Below are 16,757 nucleotides of genomic sequence, written 5' to 3' on the forward strand. Positions count from 1 at the left end.
GCCGGGGAGGCGGTGGCGGCACATGCGCAGCCGCGCTCCGCCCGTCCAGTGCGGCAGCCGCGGGTGTGGAGCCGCAGCGGCAGCGCCGGGCGGGAGCGGGGCCGGGGGGGCGCCGGGCAGCGCCGGGGGAGCCCGCACTGCTCCCGGCCCGCACAGGCGTCGCTGGCGCGGTTGCGGAGCGGAGCGGGGCTGCGCGGCGTTTTGGGGCCGGTCCCCGGCGTTTTGACATCCCGGCGCCGGGAAGGGCCGCGTCCCGGCCTGCGGCGGCGGCGGGGGCCCTGCCGGCGACTCCTGCCCCGGGCCGGGGGGCTGGCGGCCGCGCGGGGCTCCCAGCCCTGGCCGCGGGGTGTCCCCAGGGAACGCGGGGCCGGGGCCGCCGGGGGCATTTTCTCGGAGGCGGGGGGACGGCGGCGTGAGTGAATTGAGACAAAGAGCGAGGAGGAGGAGGAGGAGGAAGAAGAGGACACTCGGGCTCGGCTACATTCCTGTGCAGAGGAAGGCGGGAGGCGGCGTTAGCCCTTTACGGACAGCTGGGTCCGGCGCTGCCCTCAGCTGCTGCCGGTGTATTTACAGCCCGCTCTCCCGGCCTCGGGAGGAGGAGGAGGAACAACCATGTAAGTTCCGAATTGCTGGGGGTCCTGTGAGAAGATGGGGGATGCCGCAGACGCCAAGGAGATGAGGAAGACTTTTATTGTTCCTGCCATCAAACCCTTTGACCATTATGATTTCTCCCGAGCGAAAATCGCCTGTAATCTGGCCTGGCTGGTGGCCAAAGCCTTTGGGACAGGTAGGTGGCGTCTCCTTCTTCCCTTTCTTTGATGCTGGTTCCTGCTTGGTTGCTTCGCTACTGAGGACGTGCGAGCCCTTCCCCGAGGAGCTGGGAAGGGGGGGTAGGAGATGTGTGAGAAATGGTTTCGGTCTGTTCCCATATCATTAAGATCCCTTACATTTTGCCGGGTTTTTTTGGTTTTCTTTTGTTTTTCTTTAATTACCCGTAGTCTTTTTGGAGTCGTCCCACTATTTCCATTAGCGAGTATTTTTTGTGTATTGGCGCTAATACAATCTTATTTGAGGAATCGAACTCTGTAAATCGTATTTTATTTATTACCCGTGTCACACTTCTAGAATGCGAAAAATCATGAGCAGTCCACGTTTGTCTGTCATCTTGACATTTTTTCCTAATATCATTTAGGAGCTGAATTGTGGGCTAGCAATGGAAATGGATGCGTGCTGTTAGTTTTGACATGTGTGACAGTAGCCTGTAGCCATTTGAGTGGTTAACCAAAAAGAATGGTTTCAGGAAAAAGAGCACTTAATGCCAGGTTTTGACCTGCACAATACAGAAGGCTCTCCTTGTCTGTAAGTGTAAATGGAATTGATTGTATTGCCTCCAAAAGGCATCGGTGCTCTGTCTTTGAAAACCTGGGCCTTGAGGAATACCAGACCTATTATTCTGTGCCTGAAATATTGTTGGGCCCTGAGGAATACCAGACTTGCAGAGGTCTTCTAAGGGAAGCATTTTGAAAATTTACCAAGCTGCTTTTTTTGCTGCCTTTTTTTTTTGGGTGTTTTTTTTTTTTTGTATAACTGTAGTATATTAATCACTGAATTTTCTGTGGATTAAAAATAATGGGTTTTTTTGAAAGGTGAGTTAGATATTAACAGTCAATATTTTTACCCCTTTTCTTTTTTTTTGTAGAATAACAGGAAAAGATTTCTCCTTCTGGAATTTTGCACCTTTTATGTTTAGAGCCAGGGCTTTGTTATGTGTTTGGACAGGGTTAAAGGCATACCTTTTATGATGCCTCTGGGAACTGGTGATATTTGATGTGATGTGGTGCTTCCAAAAAGCCACTTTTAAAATACTTGAATGTAGTGAAGTAAGTGCAGGAACTGCTGAAATGAAGTGCATGTTCATCACTTTAGAAAGAAAAAGAGATCAAAATACTGTTTCCATATAAAGATTTGTCAATAAACTCTGCTTACTTTTCTTTGGGAAATCTGGGCAAGTATGTAATGTTTTTATATATGGCTTTATTACCTATGCAGACATGAGAGGTAGAATAGTAGTAGAAATTCTTGGAAGTACTTAATTCAACATTTTTAGAGATCATTGTATTTTCAGGTAGCTTGGTTCTTTTGGCTCTACTCATGGGATTCTGAGTGTACAATGCTTGTGCAATTATATAACCCAGCATTCTAACCAGAAAACCTTTTTCTACTGGAGTTTGGCAGATTCTCAACCTATGGTTGAAATGTCTTAGTTTGTACGGGTTGAGTTTCTGTTGGATGTGTAAAGCCACTTGCAGTAAAAAGTGTGATCCAAAACTCTTTCTCTTCATTATTGGGGTTGTTCTGAGATGCACAAATGGAACATGATTAGAGGAGATAATTGCTCCATCTGCTTTCTAAATACTGCGATAATGTAATAGTAGGAAGAGAGGTAAACACACAATTGTAGTGTTTCTGCTCTCAGATCTTCTACTGGGGTTAATATAACTAGAAACCTCAAAGAAGAGTTTGTGGCTAATGTAGGGAAAAACAGTATACAGGATTTGCATGTCTGCAGTACAAACGCTTCCTTTATACTTGGAGTGAAATAGAAGAACTGACCTTCACCTTTTCCAAGAAGGAAGGAAGTTTGGGTTTGCTAAATTATTTTAGCTCTTGGGAGTAGATCACAACCTCAATCATGTCTTTTACCTATTGCTATATACATTTGTACAAGGGAAATACAAAGGAAGATTAGTGTTTATAGATGCCACATTTTATTTCTTCTTTTATCCCTAAAATGTTGGCGTTCCTTAAGTGGGCAGGGGAAATGAAGGGTTTTTTTTCCTCTACCCTTTCTGAAACGAAGTAGTGCCATTAGCTTTGAGTAACGAAAAGCATAAGTTGTTACAATCACGTATCCATTGAAGAAATCTAAATCTTTGTTTCAATTGCCACATCTTTCAGGGCACGTCTTTCATGTGCGTATTTTAAAAACATATTTTAATACAATCAAAATTGTGGCTACAGCTTGGCTACATGATGTGAAAAAAGACTTTGAAATAGGTACTGTTTATTAGCATTTACCAGTGACTTTTGGTGTTTGATTGATACCCATGAGCAAAACCGAAGAGACAAATTGTTTATTGCTATTGTTCTTGGTGAAGCTACAAGTATAGAGTTTGGCCCACAAAACAAGCTGTCTTATTAGTGAGATGCCTTAAGAGAGTAAGTATAATAACAGTCATTTTGAAGGCTTCTTGTATGAAGAATTTTTTAAGGAACACTAATTGAAGACAGAATTCATATTTAAGTCTTGAGGGAGTGGAAGGTTTTGTGTCTTGGTGTTTTGCTGCAGACAATGTATCAGTATTAGGACATGTCAGTTTAAATGTTTTGTAATAACCAAATTGTTTAAGAGACAGGACTTGCAGTAACTGAAGAGGGAGGGAATTCACAAAAAGTGTGAAGTATTACAGGAGGAGTGTTTGACCTTAGAAATTAAATCTGCAAATACTTAATTTTAGCCTTGACTTCCAATGCTGGGAGTTAACCATTTCAGTACAGAAAAACTGCTTTCCAAAGAACTGGTTGAACTGTATAGACATTATACAGTTATATTCTTCAACTTAGAAGAATAAAAGGACATATTTTGTAGGAGTAGGTTGAAAAAGGTCTCGATGTTGTGATACTCTATGCCCTTTTCCTAAAACAGAATTGGCTTTCATTATTTTGAAATGTGACATTTCTTCTTTCTCACTCTACTATAGTCATAGGAAATGTACCTGGAAAATTTGTTGTCCATCCACCATCCTAAAGACAGGCTGAGCTAAATATACATCATTCCTGACAGATGTTTGTTTAGCCTGTTTTTTGAAAATCTCTAATTACAGAGATTCCACAGTATGACTGCTAGTCAGTTTGAACATTATTTATCTCTAGATGTTTGAACGTAATCTTGATGTCTCTTGCTACACTTTGAACCAAATAACCTCTTCCTGGTGTGTGTGAGAATGGGGGGCACCGTATCTTTTAGAATAAAAGCAGTGTCTCCTCTCCGTTGTGTTGTTTAGACAAAACAGACTTTTTTCTTTTTTGTAAGTCAAACTTTTTTGCTCCCTGTGTTTTGGTGGGTTTTTTTGGGGGGGTGTTGTTTTTTGGTTTTTTGTTTGTTCAAGTATTTTTTCTGTGGTTGGTTTGCATGAGTTCTGTCCTTAAATCTACATCTAACAGTCCAGCTAAACCATTGCCAGTACAAGGTAAATTTGAAAAATTACTTCATCTTTCTAATCTATAATACTCTCGTTTATTCACTAAAATATGATGTTTGTCATTTTTGCATCAGCCTAGAATTGTTGACTCATCCAGTCTGTGATTCACTGTAGCTCTGTATCTTTCACTGCAGAACTGCTGCCTACTCAGTTGTTCCCATCTTGTAATTGTACTGTTGTAGGTTCCTGCTTTGCAGCTATACTTACATAACTACACCCTATTTTCAAACCACTTCTTCCACTTATCAAAATTATCTTCAATTATAATTTCATCCTCCAAAGTGCTTCCAATGCTTTTGTAGCTTGGAATCACTTCTCTAGAACCTTGTCTAGTGTGAAGAAAGAGATGAATTCTTGAACACGTTCTTCCTTTTTGGTAGGGGACTTCTGAGTACTCTTGGAAAATAGTTTTTCAGACAGCTTTTCATCCAATTTTTAGTTACTAAGTTAAGAATATCTCTGTGTATGACTCTAAGACAATTATGGGAACAGTTTTAAAGTCAAGTTAAATCTTTTGCTGTTCTCCTATCCATACAATATATTATCCTGCTACAGTAGAAATTTCACTGGTTAGCATGAGAATTTTTTGTTTTACCAGAATAAACTAAAAACTAAATAAAAGCTGCACAAGTCTGAGTGCTTGTCTTAAACAGTGTTGTGTTTTCTGCAATCAAAATAGAATAGTCTATCTACCTTTTAACATTAAATTTATCCTTTATACGTGTTCGAAGCAATAGATTACAAATTGCATCATCTGCAACAAGAAACTTAAAAATAGCTCTCTCCTGATGATTAACATTTTCAGAATTCGTGTGTGGCTACTTACTGCCATTTGCACATGTTGCCAGTAGAACCATGAAGGGAGGAAACGAACACTGTGTATCTGACAGAAACAAATTGTAGCTAAATACTCTCATCTGTTACGTTGGGTGTTGCAGACCAGAACACATCTTAATCTTTTTCTAGCAGACCTAATTTCTTTACTTTTATTCAATGTGGCAGCAAGCAAAACCCTGTACAAGGGTTTGGAGTACAAAAGAAGATGTTTGAGATTCTTGAGAGAAATTTTTTTATTAGATTCCATCACACCTCTAAAATAGCTGCTGTCAGATTGAAACTTCAGTCAGTCCTACTAAAATCAGTTGATTAGACTAATAATCTACTGGGATGTTCTACTTAGAAGGTGATTGTATTGCTCCTTTCTGTAGAATACACTTGAAACATAGTTGGACTGTAGATCACTTAAAGTAAATACATAACATGGTATGAGCTTCTGGACCCGTTAGGCTCAGCAGAGTCACCTGAAGTTGTACACTGTGCGTGTACAAACGTGCAGGAGATGGTTAGTAAATAACAGTTGCAGAATTCTTAGTACACGATGTACCTCCCTCGGATGAGGTAGTTTAGAATCTGTTCTTTCAATGACTTCATGCCAGTGAGCCTGTTTTGAGCCTATTTGCCTTTACAATTTTAAGGGCTTGTCTGCAGAATGGAATACATCTGACCGAGAGACTGTAGCGAAGGGCTCATTGATGTCAGGTGATGAGATGAAATATATTTCTTCTACTTGTACCTGGTTTCTCTTTATATTTTTTGACCATCCCTGCAGTTACTACTGCAGATATATTTTAGCTTCCTCCGCTTCCCCCCATGATTTAGGGTAATGTATTGGGTTACTTTAGTGACTCCATCTTTAAAGGTGGCTCGCATTCAGACTTGAAGAGTATTGATATGCTATTGATCAGGAATGTATCACATTCCCAATATGAGATATTATGTCACTTCCATCCTACAACTAGCTGGAGGATTTTAATGAGCATATCTGGGTACAATTCCACTCCTGAAATCAATAACTTTTAACTACTTGCTCTGCTAAACCCAGGGCTCTGAATGAATGTTTTTGCTGGTCATTCTGGAAAATGGTGGGGGTGAAAAACATTCAGGACTCCATAAGAAAAGCAGAGCGAGTTCTTCCTTCCCGCCTCTTTTTCTTTTTTCGTCCCCTTGGACAATACATTGTTACGGGTCAGGTGGCAGTAATAAACCTTTCTCCTACAGAGTTGAAATGTAGTGTTTGAAATCTAATTGCCAGTGTAAGAGTTGTATAGTTCTAGCTGTTTCCTACGTGTTTTATTCAATTAGAAGCAGTCTTAAACTAAGAGAACCTCTAAACCAGATACCAAAGCAGATGTGTCTGTCCAAGTGTATCTAGTTATGATGGGTAAAAAGTTTTCCTTGGCTTTACAAAGTCTAGTAATAGTTCAAGCAATAAGCATTTTTCTTCAGATTTCTGAAACAGTCTATTGCCATATTTAAATAGAATCATAGAATCATAGAATCATAGAATCGATTGGGTTGGAAAAGACCTCCGAGATCATCGAGTCCAACCCTTGGTCCAAATCCAGTCCATTTACTAGACCATGGCACTCAGTGCCACGTCCAATCTGCGTTTAAAAATCTCCAGGGATGGTGAATCCACCACCTCTCTGGGCAGCCCATTCCAATGCCTGATTACTCTCTCTGTAAAGAATTGTCTCCTGATATCCAACTTAAATTTTCCCTGGCGGAGCTTAAGCCCGTGCCCCCTTGTCCTATTGCTGAGTGCCTGAGAGAAGAGACCAACCCCCACCTGGCTAGAACTTCCCTTCAGGTAGTTATAGACAGTGATGAGGTCACCTCTGAGCCTCCTCTTCTCCAGGCTAAACAACCCCAGCTCCCTCAGCCTCTCCCCATAGGACTTATGCTCCAGTCCCTTCACCAGCCTTGTTGCTCTTCTCTGGAAGAGAAGCCATGATAGGCTATTTAAATCATAACTTGTCTATAACAGTCATCAGGGTGCTGCCTGGGTGCGATAGGATTATAATTAAACTATTATCTTTACCTTTCTCATAACTCACCTCTCCCAAAAATAAGTTCTGAAGGCATTTATGTTAATAAGAATTGATCCTCTTATTACTAAGGTTAATTCTAAGTCATTCTTTTGTTTATTTAAACCTGAATCAATAAACAAGTTTTAGCAAGGTAGATGCTAATCTTCCCATTTTAATAAGGAATGCCAGTCCTAGACACATTCTGTAGGTTTTGTGAGGAATGCTTCCTGTTGTGCTACCAAAGACAGAATGTTGGATGGGACAGACAATTAGTGTGACCCAATAGAGCATTTCTTACGTGATTCTCAGTGTTCGAAAACAACTGAAGTCTGATTAGGCTATGAGGGTAAAGCCTGTGTGTATTTCTTCCTTAGATGTTTTGAGTTTGTTGTTGTTGTTTTGCTGTTTGGTTTTTGGTTTTCTGCGTTCGTTGTTGTTTTTAATAAGGAATCCCTTATAAGTGCAGAACAGCTGTTGAAGCACTGGATAGTGGTCTATTTTTCTGTCATCTAGAGGCAGGAGATTGAGTCTGTTTATTCCTTGTACTTCTGTGATGGTAAGTCCAAGAATCTCTCAAGTTCAGCTTAGCAAAGTTAAGAATGGTTATACTGAAACTGAGTCTGCCATAAATTTATAGCTTGACCTTTCAGATACTTGCCCCAGGCAGAAGTACACCTACTGCCTGCTAGCCAAGAACTAAGTGGTAGACTGATTCAACAAACCAAAAAGTAAAGTCTTCCAAGGAGTAATTCACACTTATCTGAACAGAGAGTTTTGTTTATACAACATCTTTTAAAGGTAAATTCAGGAGTGGTATCCATGAATAACTGTTAGATGATTCCTGCCCTTTAAAATGGTCTGTCTAAATGGGAAATTAAGTTGCATTTCTTTCGCATAGTGGGAAGTGTTCTGATTTTGTCTGGAATAGAGTTAATTTTCTTCCTGGTGGCTGGCACAGTGCTGTGTTTTGGATTCAGTGGGAGAATACTGCTGATAACACACCAATGTTTCAGTTGTTGCTCAGCAGTGCTTACTCTCAGTCAAGGACTTCTCAGTGTCCCGCTCTGCCAGTGAGAAGGTGCACAAGAATCTGGCAGGGAGTGTGGCCAGGACAGCTGCCCTGAACTGGCCAAAGGGATATTCCAAAGCATGGATCGTCCTGTTCAGTATAAACTGGGGGAGTCGGCTGGCTTGGGGGTAGGCAGCAGCCTACCTTTTTCCATTTCATTATTATTATTATTCTTATTGTTGTTGTTATAATATTTTACTTTATTTCAATTATTGAATTGTTCTTAGCTCACAGGATTTACTTTTTTCCAATACTTCTCCCTATCCTCCCATGCCACCAGGGAGAGGAGGGGAAAGAGCAAGTTGCTGGGCCTCGTAGTTGCAGCTGGGGTTAAAGCACAACAGGGAGAAATAATAATCCCTTGTTTGCTTTAAAGCTTGGAATAAGCCCTTTAATTAATTTATTTATTTATTTTTATTTTTTCTTCTCTAAAGAGGACATCTGCAGGACTTATGATTCCATTATAGTTTATGAAAAATTATCTGAAGATGTGTTGAATACTTTTTGGAAGTTAGCCTGATTAAATTTGTGCTACTGTTTTGGGCTAATGTGATATTTCCTTTTCGTTATTTTCCCTGTATGTTGAACTTGTCCATTAGATTCAACTATTCTCTTCACATTTCAGTATTTAAAAATTCAAAATATCAAAATTATTTCCAAAATTCCAATTTGTGGTCCTGTTCACAATTAAAAAAAAAAAATAGGGTGATCATCTAGTTTAGTCTCCTTGTCCAAGAAAAAACAGCCTCAAAGTTAGAAGAGGTCTCTCAGGGCCTTGTCCACAGTTTTGAAAGTCCCTGTGGATGGTAGTTTCACAGCTGTCTTCCCAGGCAATCTGTGCCTGTGCTCTGGTAGTCTCTCTTTGAAGAACTTTATTCCTTGTGTCAGCTCGTGACCACTGCCTTTTAGCACTTCACTGCACAGTCCAAGTCCATGTTTCCAAAACCTGCCTGTTGAGTGCTAGAAGAGTGCAGGTGGATCCTCCACCACCTCTCTCAAAATACACCCAGTTCCCATGGCTCATCTGCATTTCATGTGTTCAAGTCTGTGAACTTGGTGTCTCCAATATACCTCTCTAATAACCGCAGATTTCAAGGTCAGATGGTACTTTATGGCAGTATGTGCAACAAGGTATTTATTTTAAAACTGGTGATTTACCTCCGAGGTTAATCTTGAAAGACTTCTCTTGTCAGTTGGGCAAAGGAAAGGGAATGGTAAAGGGCACATATAAAGGTTCTTCTCTCTCTCTAGCAGAACCCGTTTAACAATCTCCAGTCCTGCCAGAATTGTTAATAAAGGCTTTTGACCCTGCTGATTGTTCTGGTAATCTGCTGAGAACTGGACGTAGCCTTGAAATTCCCTTCCACGGGACTTCACAGGCAGCACATGCCAATTCTGGAAGGACTCCTACTTGAGATAGGAGAGTTTTCTCTCTCTGTTACTTATCTGCTGGGCTTTATTTTTTTTTTTTTTAACCAAAAACCTAACGTGGGAACACAGTTTGACTCTACTATCAAGAGCTATTCTGATATCAAACAGTTCGATACGCATTATGAAGTGGGGCAAAGTGCCCGTGTTACTGTCTGTGTGTGGAGGGAACTCTGACAGGAGTTTTTGTAAAGACTTCTGATCTTGTTGCAGCAGGGATTCCTTGTTTGTGTGCTGTCACATGTTTCTATACATTCAGAATATGTCTGTAGCCACAGTCTCTCTTCTTAGCCTCTTGTTTCTGTACTCTATTTTTCTGCTAAATTTCTTTTCCGGTTTTATTTTTGTGAACGCCAGTAAGTTTCTCTTCTAGATCTATTTTTGTGAACACCATTGATGTAAAAGGAATGGCATACATCTCATTTTGTCTTTTTCTGTATTTTTCAGAAGCAGAAGTAACATTTATAAATACTTCTATTTGCCTTTGCTAAGTGCTAATGTTGATTTTTTTTTTATTTTTTTTTTTTAGTGTATTGAGTCTTTAATTACTAAATCCCAGTAGTGGATATAATTTTTTCATGATAAATGCATTTATTACATCTTAATCATGTCACTTTAGAATCTGTTTTGGTGATACAGAAGATGAGAATTAGGGGTGATGGGTTTAGTATTTCCTGTCTTGAAATTTTTCTTTGGGCTCAAATTTTCAGACTTGAAATCTGTATTGTCTTCAGTGAATCTGAACCCCAGAGTATGTGATTTCTATTTGTGTGTAGCTAACTACTCCTGCCTCAAGAGGTGCTGTTTTTATATGGGAAAGAAGAAGAAATTACCAATGGCTTTCTCTGTTCCTCCCTGTTTCCCCCTGCTCCCATCAAACTTCTCATCTACTTCAAAAAGGGGGTGTGCTGGTTTTGTTTTGGGTTTTTATTTGTTTGTTTGGGTTGGGGTTTTTCACTGTGTGTTTTTTCTATTTTCGAAAAGCAAAATATGCTGTTTTCTAATCCTCTCTAGCTTGAGGAAATAGCATAAAGATGTTCTAAAAATTGGCATTTGGAACTGTAAAGGATAAAGTCCCAATAATCAGGACTGTGCTTCTGATACTGAGGTGGAGATGGAGCGTGAGGGACTTTAGAAATAATAAGCTTAATATTTAAATAGACAACGTATGGACAAACAGGGAAAAGAAAGAAGGTCAGGTAGAACTGAGATAGATGAAAACAATACCTGGGGAGCCGCTACCTGGCAGCTCAGAGTTCCATAAGTACAAGTGCTTTTTGTAGAACTGGATGACTGCAAGTTCCATAGAGTCAGTGTGTGAGGTTGGGAAGAGAAGTTTGCAATATCATCTCCTGAAACAGGTAGATATTTTTTTTAGCAGTTTTATCTTGTTAAAAAGTAATGTTGTTAGACATTAGATTTGTGTTTTAAAGGGCAAAATAGTTATGCTGACAGTTATTTTGGTCTATGGTCTAAAGCAGAGCTGTCAGTTTTCTTGCCAAATTTAGGCTCATGGTTTAAGCAAATTATAAACTATACCTCTCTTTCACTTGAATCGGCAAAAGAAGCAGCAATAGCTTACCCTTTTCACACCCTCCTTATGACATTTAAAGTGTGTGTTAAAATTTCCTTCACTTTTTGCACTCTATAAGGTGTATCTTCTTTCACAACTAGAAGGCAGCTGGCACTTTCCAAAACCCATAATGGAAGACCATGAACTGCAATAGAATATGTATGAGGAAGAAGATAATCTGTCATTATCTTGTGATGGCATGTTCTGTTTTTTCTCTCTCTCTTGTGCTCCACCCTTACTGGGCTGTTTACTTCAGCCTCTGCTTCAAACCTTGGCTGTTTAGCCATTTATCCAGTTGAAGGCAAAGGGGATGGGAACTTAGAGTTGCATCACTGCTTTCCTACGCAATTATTTTTTCTTCTAGCAATTAAACAGGCTTTTTCCATTTGGACTCAGGGAAAGAATCACATGCTTTTGATCCCATAAGTGTTGTTGGCTTAACTAATTTCACAACAATGGAGAATGAAATTCTTACGGGAGGAAAATGGAGCATCTTGCAGTGTGCATGCCTAAAAATGTGAAAGTTATTTTCCACTTCACTTGTGACTTAATTTTATTCTATCTAGTACCATATTTAATTAAGTTATAATTATTACTTTTTTAGTAGACAATTATAAATGTAGTCTGCCTGTATTGTGTTATGTACAGTATTTGAAAACACTGTTAGATTGTCTTGGAATGCTAATTTTGGGGTTAAAATCTTAGCATAAACTTGACAGAATCTTGCATAGCTTTCTGTGGGTGGTAAGCCAGCTCACTGAAAAAGGAGGAAAACCACAATTTTAAGAGAAGTCAGTAACACAACGAGGCAAATAAGAATTCAGTACTTTGTCACAAGGAAACTGATAATATTTTTTTCATCTTTTTCCATTCTCTTAATTTCAGTGAAACATCCATATATCTATGCCTAACTGCTGGATTGTCATTGTTCTGTAATGCACGGCCTTTGAAAGAGATTGTATAGTAATCAAATTTGTCTTGCATATATGAAACCTAGAAGGCTGATTTTTGTCCTGAATTATTCTGTTCTGAAATACAATGTTTCAGTTCCATTTTGTTATTGTAATAGACGCCAGGGTTTGTGTTTAAATGAGTGTTGTTCTGTCTTTATATGTCTGACCTATATAATGTTATGCCAAAGGAAATGAGAATGTTTGGGCATGTATTTGTCAAAGCCAAGAAATTTTCATGTAATGATGCTGTAAACCACAGGTTGGCCTTTTATTGTGTCCTTGGCAGTGTGAAGCTCTTTGAATTTTTCTGAAGTTGCTATTTATAGTTCAAATGTTACCTTTGTATGAAATTTTTCCTAGTATTTTATATCATAATGCCTGGTAAAGACTCTGGCCTTTCCTTGACTATGCTTTCGTTAACGTAATTTTGAGTTCATACATGTTAAAAAAAAAGAAAACCTAATACTGTGTCTGTCCTTACTGATATTGATTAGTGAGTTCTTTTTCTTTGCAGAAAATGTTCCAGAAGAACTTCGGGAACCATTTTACACAGACCAGTATGACCAGGAGCACATTAAACCACCTGTTGTTAACTTGCTGCTGTCTGCTGAGCTCTACTGTCGTGCTGGGAGCCTTATTCTCAAGAGTGATGCTGCAAAACCACTTCTAGGTCATGATGCTGTTATACAAGCCCTGGCACAAAAAGGCCTTTATGTCACTGACCAAGAAAAGTTGGTGACTGAACGAGATCTTCACAAAAAACCAATTCAGATGGTGAGTGTTCAAAGCTTGTGTGTTACATTTCTTCTCCTTGTCTGTGTACTCCCAGTGCCTACATATCTTTTAACAGGCATCACTGTGTTGAAGCATTTTTCTCAAGAGTTAAATGTGACTCAGTACTGGGAAGTTTATGATTGTTTTGGTTTGGGGTTTTTTTTTAATCTCCTCAGCTGTCAGTATTTCTCAGCTGTCAGAAATACTGATGTATTTCTTTTGTATTAATGCTGGAATACACCTATCATTCTACTTAGTTCAAGTGTTGCATTTTTAAATATAGTACTGACAATATGATCACTTTAAGTCAATGTAAAACTTACAGCAATGGTATTTTTTCATGGAGACTTTTAATAATATGTATTGGCTTTATAGAACTGGTAATTAAAGCATTAGTTCAACTGATGAATGATTCTATTACTAAGCTCCTGAATCATTCCTTCCTTGTTTGGAGCTGAATTATAAAAAATGATCTGTAAAAAGGATGGCTACATATGTTTGTTTAGCAAATGACAGTAGGATAGAATAAGGTGCTACTATATTTGAAGTGAAATATTTAAATTTTTCACCTTTTTATTTTTTAATATTTAATATAGAGAATTCATTACATAAACTTTAAGTATTTATGGTCAGTGACCTGTAGCTGCTGCTACAAGGAAGGTGAAAAATAATAGAGCTATGGTTTTATCAGCTTATTAGCAACCTGTGTTTACTAACATGTAAGAAAACAAACAAGTATTTGGCAGAACATAACTAGAGACTCTCTCTTGTTTGATCAGTTGGTATCAAGTGATAAGTTGCAGAGGCTTTACAGGTGTGATATGAAAGCTACGAATTAGTAATTAATGATTTACTCCATACAGCATTGCCAAGAAGTATCAGGCCTCTTAGTTTGCACAGATATTTTTTTAAAAAGTGGCAGTACTCAGTTACTGTGGTGTAAAGACTGAATTCGTTATCTCCACTTAATTTTTTTTTTTATTTAAAAATTCTTTTGTGCTCATAGAATGCTTAAGGTCTGAAGAACAATAGTCTTAAGACTAGTCAAGACACTCTTTCCTTATGATTAAACTGTGATCAGTGAATGTAGATCATTTGAAATTTTGCCAGTCTCTTTTTTTAATCTTGATATCCCTTTTAAAAAGGTGAGCTCAGCAAAGAACAAATAGCGTTTTTGTAAAAGAACCTGTGGATGGCAAATAAGCCATACTGAAGTATGGACTTAATAGTTGGACTTGATGATCTCAGAGGTCTTTTCCAATCTAAACAATTCTGATTCTGCTGTTCACAGAAGTCAAAGCATTTAAAAAACAAACTCCCGGACTGTTTATGTTTTATAGAACTTAGTTTTGTTCTTGTCTCTGAAGCAGGATAAGGTTACTGACTTGCATTTATGCTGTTCCCATTTAATTATTTTCATTTAATCCCTGTCCAGAGTAGTTGTAACAGCCATCTCTTCTCAGAGTTGTCAGTTGAAAAAAAAAAGTCAGTATTATCCAGTTGGGTCTGCTGATCTTTGATTTAGTAATTCATGTGGCTCAAAATGCATATCAGTAGCCATTTTTCATTCCCTCTGTACTTGTGTGGCTGTTTGTGCCTTTCTTTCCTGTGTTGTTGAAATATGGTCCAGCAAGTAGTTGTTCAAATATCATCATAACAGTTGACATCCCCAGATTCCTGCTCTGCCCAGGGCACTGGTTCCCATTCCAGTACCAGCAATGGGTGAGTGTGCTGCTGCTGCTGCTGAGTTAGTCCACAGGCAGCTGGGCTGTGGCAATGTGAGGGAACACAACTGCCTTGGGGGAAAATGCAGCCATTACCAAAATAACTGCTACCAAAGAAATGGCTGTGAAATTGTAGTCTTAATACTAATATTCTAAGCCCAAGAATCTTACTTTGTCAAACCATGCTCATATTCCTGTGCAAGTCCTAGCAGTAACACTATATTTTAGTTGGAAAGCCTCAACCTTTTTCCTTATTATACAATTAGTAAAGTTGGCAGAGAACTTCCAGTCTGGCTGTTGCAGTATTGACAGTCTTTTCCCTTGTTGCCTTCCAGTACCTTTTCCTAGTGTTCCATATGTCACAGTTTCTACAAGTCTTACAAAGTTAAATGTATATCCTGTTTTAGAGCATGGAATAATTTTTCCTTTTCAATTACGTAGAACAGAAAGTTTTCATATATAATTAACTCATATGTTCCTCTAGTAGACCAGATTGTGTTAAACCCATGTTCAATATAATTTTGAGTAATTCAACAGAAAATAGTATAGCTTTTGCTAACCTGTCTTCCCTATGAATATGGAAGAGATATTGATGTTTGTTAGGGGATATTTCTTGTTACCTGCTCAGATGTACTGCGTTTCTCTAGCTGAAAAGAGATGAGTTATATTATAAAATGGAACTATGGAAAAGAGATTTGAGTATGGAATGTTTTAATTTTACATGTGCATTATAATATGTTTAGTTGTGGTCAACTCAGTTGGAATTCCTTGTACTGGATGTTTGTGCAGGGATGTCTGTGGGGATTGTTAACTTACTTCACGTATGACTATTTACTATTTACATATCAAAGTTTGGTCTTCTCTCTTTCTTAGATTGAACTTTTTTCTAGGAAGCACCTTACATATTAAAGTCTTCCTTGGAAAAGTCTAGGAAATGGATGTGCTTCTTTGCACTGGGGTCAGGATAGATGGCAGTTTCCTTGTTAGTCATGACTGACTTGGCTGCATTAGTATCTAATTTGAGAGGCTGCAAATTGTTGTGTTTGTGTGTGTTCCTGTATGTGTATACACACATGTATATTTATGTATATTACATGTATGTGTATTTAAAAATCAGTTTCCCCTGGTGGAATGTGGTTAGGAAAGAGGCATTTATGAAATGAACACATAGGAACAGAAGCAAAGGAATCTATTAAAGCCTCCCCTGTGTAAGGGTAGGGAAGTCCCTGTGGATTCTGATTTGTTTAGTCTTTTCTCTAGGTTTGGTTGGTTCACATCTCCTATTTGCTTTCTGTTAAAACCAAAAACTAGGTTATTCAGCAATACCTCTATTTTTGTTCTCCATGTATTGCAAGGTATTAAAACTTAATTCTATGTTAGTTTTGTTAACTCTTTGTGTTTGAAAGGATCATCCTGTTGTCTTTATTTTTGGTAGGGAGGCAAAAGAATCAAATACCATGTTATTACTCTTGTGGTTGAAATTTATATGGTCTTGGCTCCACTACGCTAGACTTCCAACAGTGCAGAAATAGTCTAGAGCTTGGAATTGAAGGTGTTCAACCAAGAACCAGAATATTTTTCTCCTGGAAATTATAGTTCAGTATAAAGGGAACTATTGGTTGTTTAAAAGTTTATGGAAGCTAAGTTCCAAAATTTTTGCGAATATTCTTATTTTAGTTGGCAAGTTCCAATTTAACTGAAAAAACCCACTGTCTTAAGCAGGCACTCCAATATGGAATAGTGAGATTTTGACAAGCTATAGAAATCAAAAACAGCTTAAGTATTCAGCATGGTTCTGATAATGATGCAATAATTTTGTTTTGATGCTTCCAGCTATAATAGGCAGAGATCACTGTTCAAGTCAAGGTTAACTTTTGTTGATTATCTTTTTTAAATGTCATATTTATTTCATTACTCAGACTGACTTAAAGCTTAAAATGGCAGGTAAAGGAAGGCAATTTGGATTTTTTAATATTTTTTCCCATGTAAGTATTGTATCTATTTATTTTAAAAACATACATGTCTGTTCTTACAGAATGAGTCAGAGGCTTTTAGACAAGTTTCTGCATTATGACAAGAATTTTATATCGACTGAATAATGTAT

General features: G+C 38.5%; 1 protein-coding gene across 4 annotated transcripts in view; it reads left to right on the forward strand.

The window, feature by feature from the left end:
• Window positions 1-338: 338 nt before the first annotated feature.
• The window catches only part of CAMSAP2 (calmodulin regulated spectrin associated protein family member 2), an 82,225-nt gene continuing 65,806 nt past the window's right edge, over window positions 339-16,757 (forward strand). For 3 of the 4 annotated variants that reach the window (XM_027666094.1, XM_027666097.1, XM_027666098.1), the window contains exons 1-2: window positions 339-787; window positions 12,670-12,929. In XM_027666094.1, the coding sequence (XP_027521895.1) occupies window positions 649-787; window positions 12,670-12,929 (399 nt within the window). In that variant the 5' untranslated portion in view covers window positions 339-648. The remainder of the gene's footprint in view (window positions 788-12,669; window positions 12,930-16,757) is intronic. The other variant, XM_027666095.1, reaches the window with a different exon arrangement.

Source organism: Corapipo altera, unplaced genomic scaffold (assembly GCF_003945725.1).
Source record: "Corapipo altera isolate COAL_440 unplaced genomic scaffold, ASM394572v1 119, whole genome shotgun sequence".
In the NCBI taxonomy this organism is placed as follows: Eukaryota; Metazoa; Chordata; class Aves; order Passeriformes; family Pipridae; genus Corapipo; species Corapipo altera.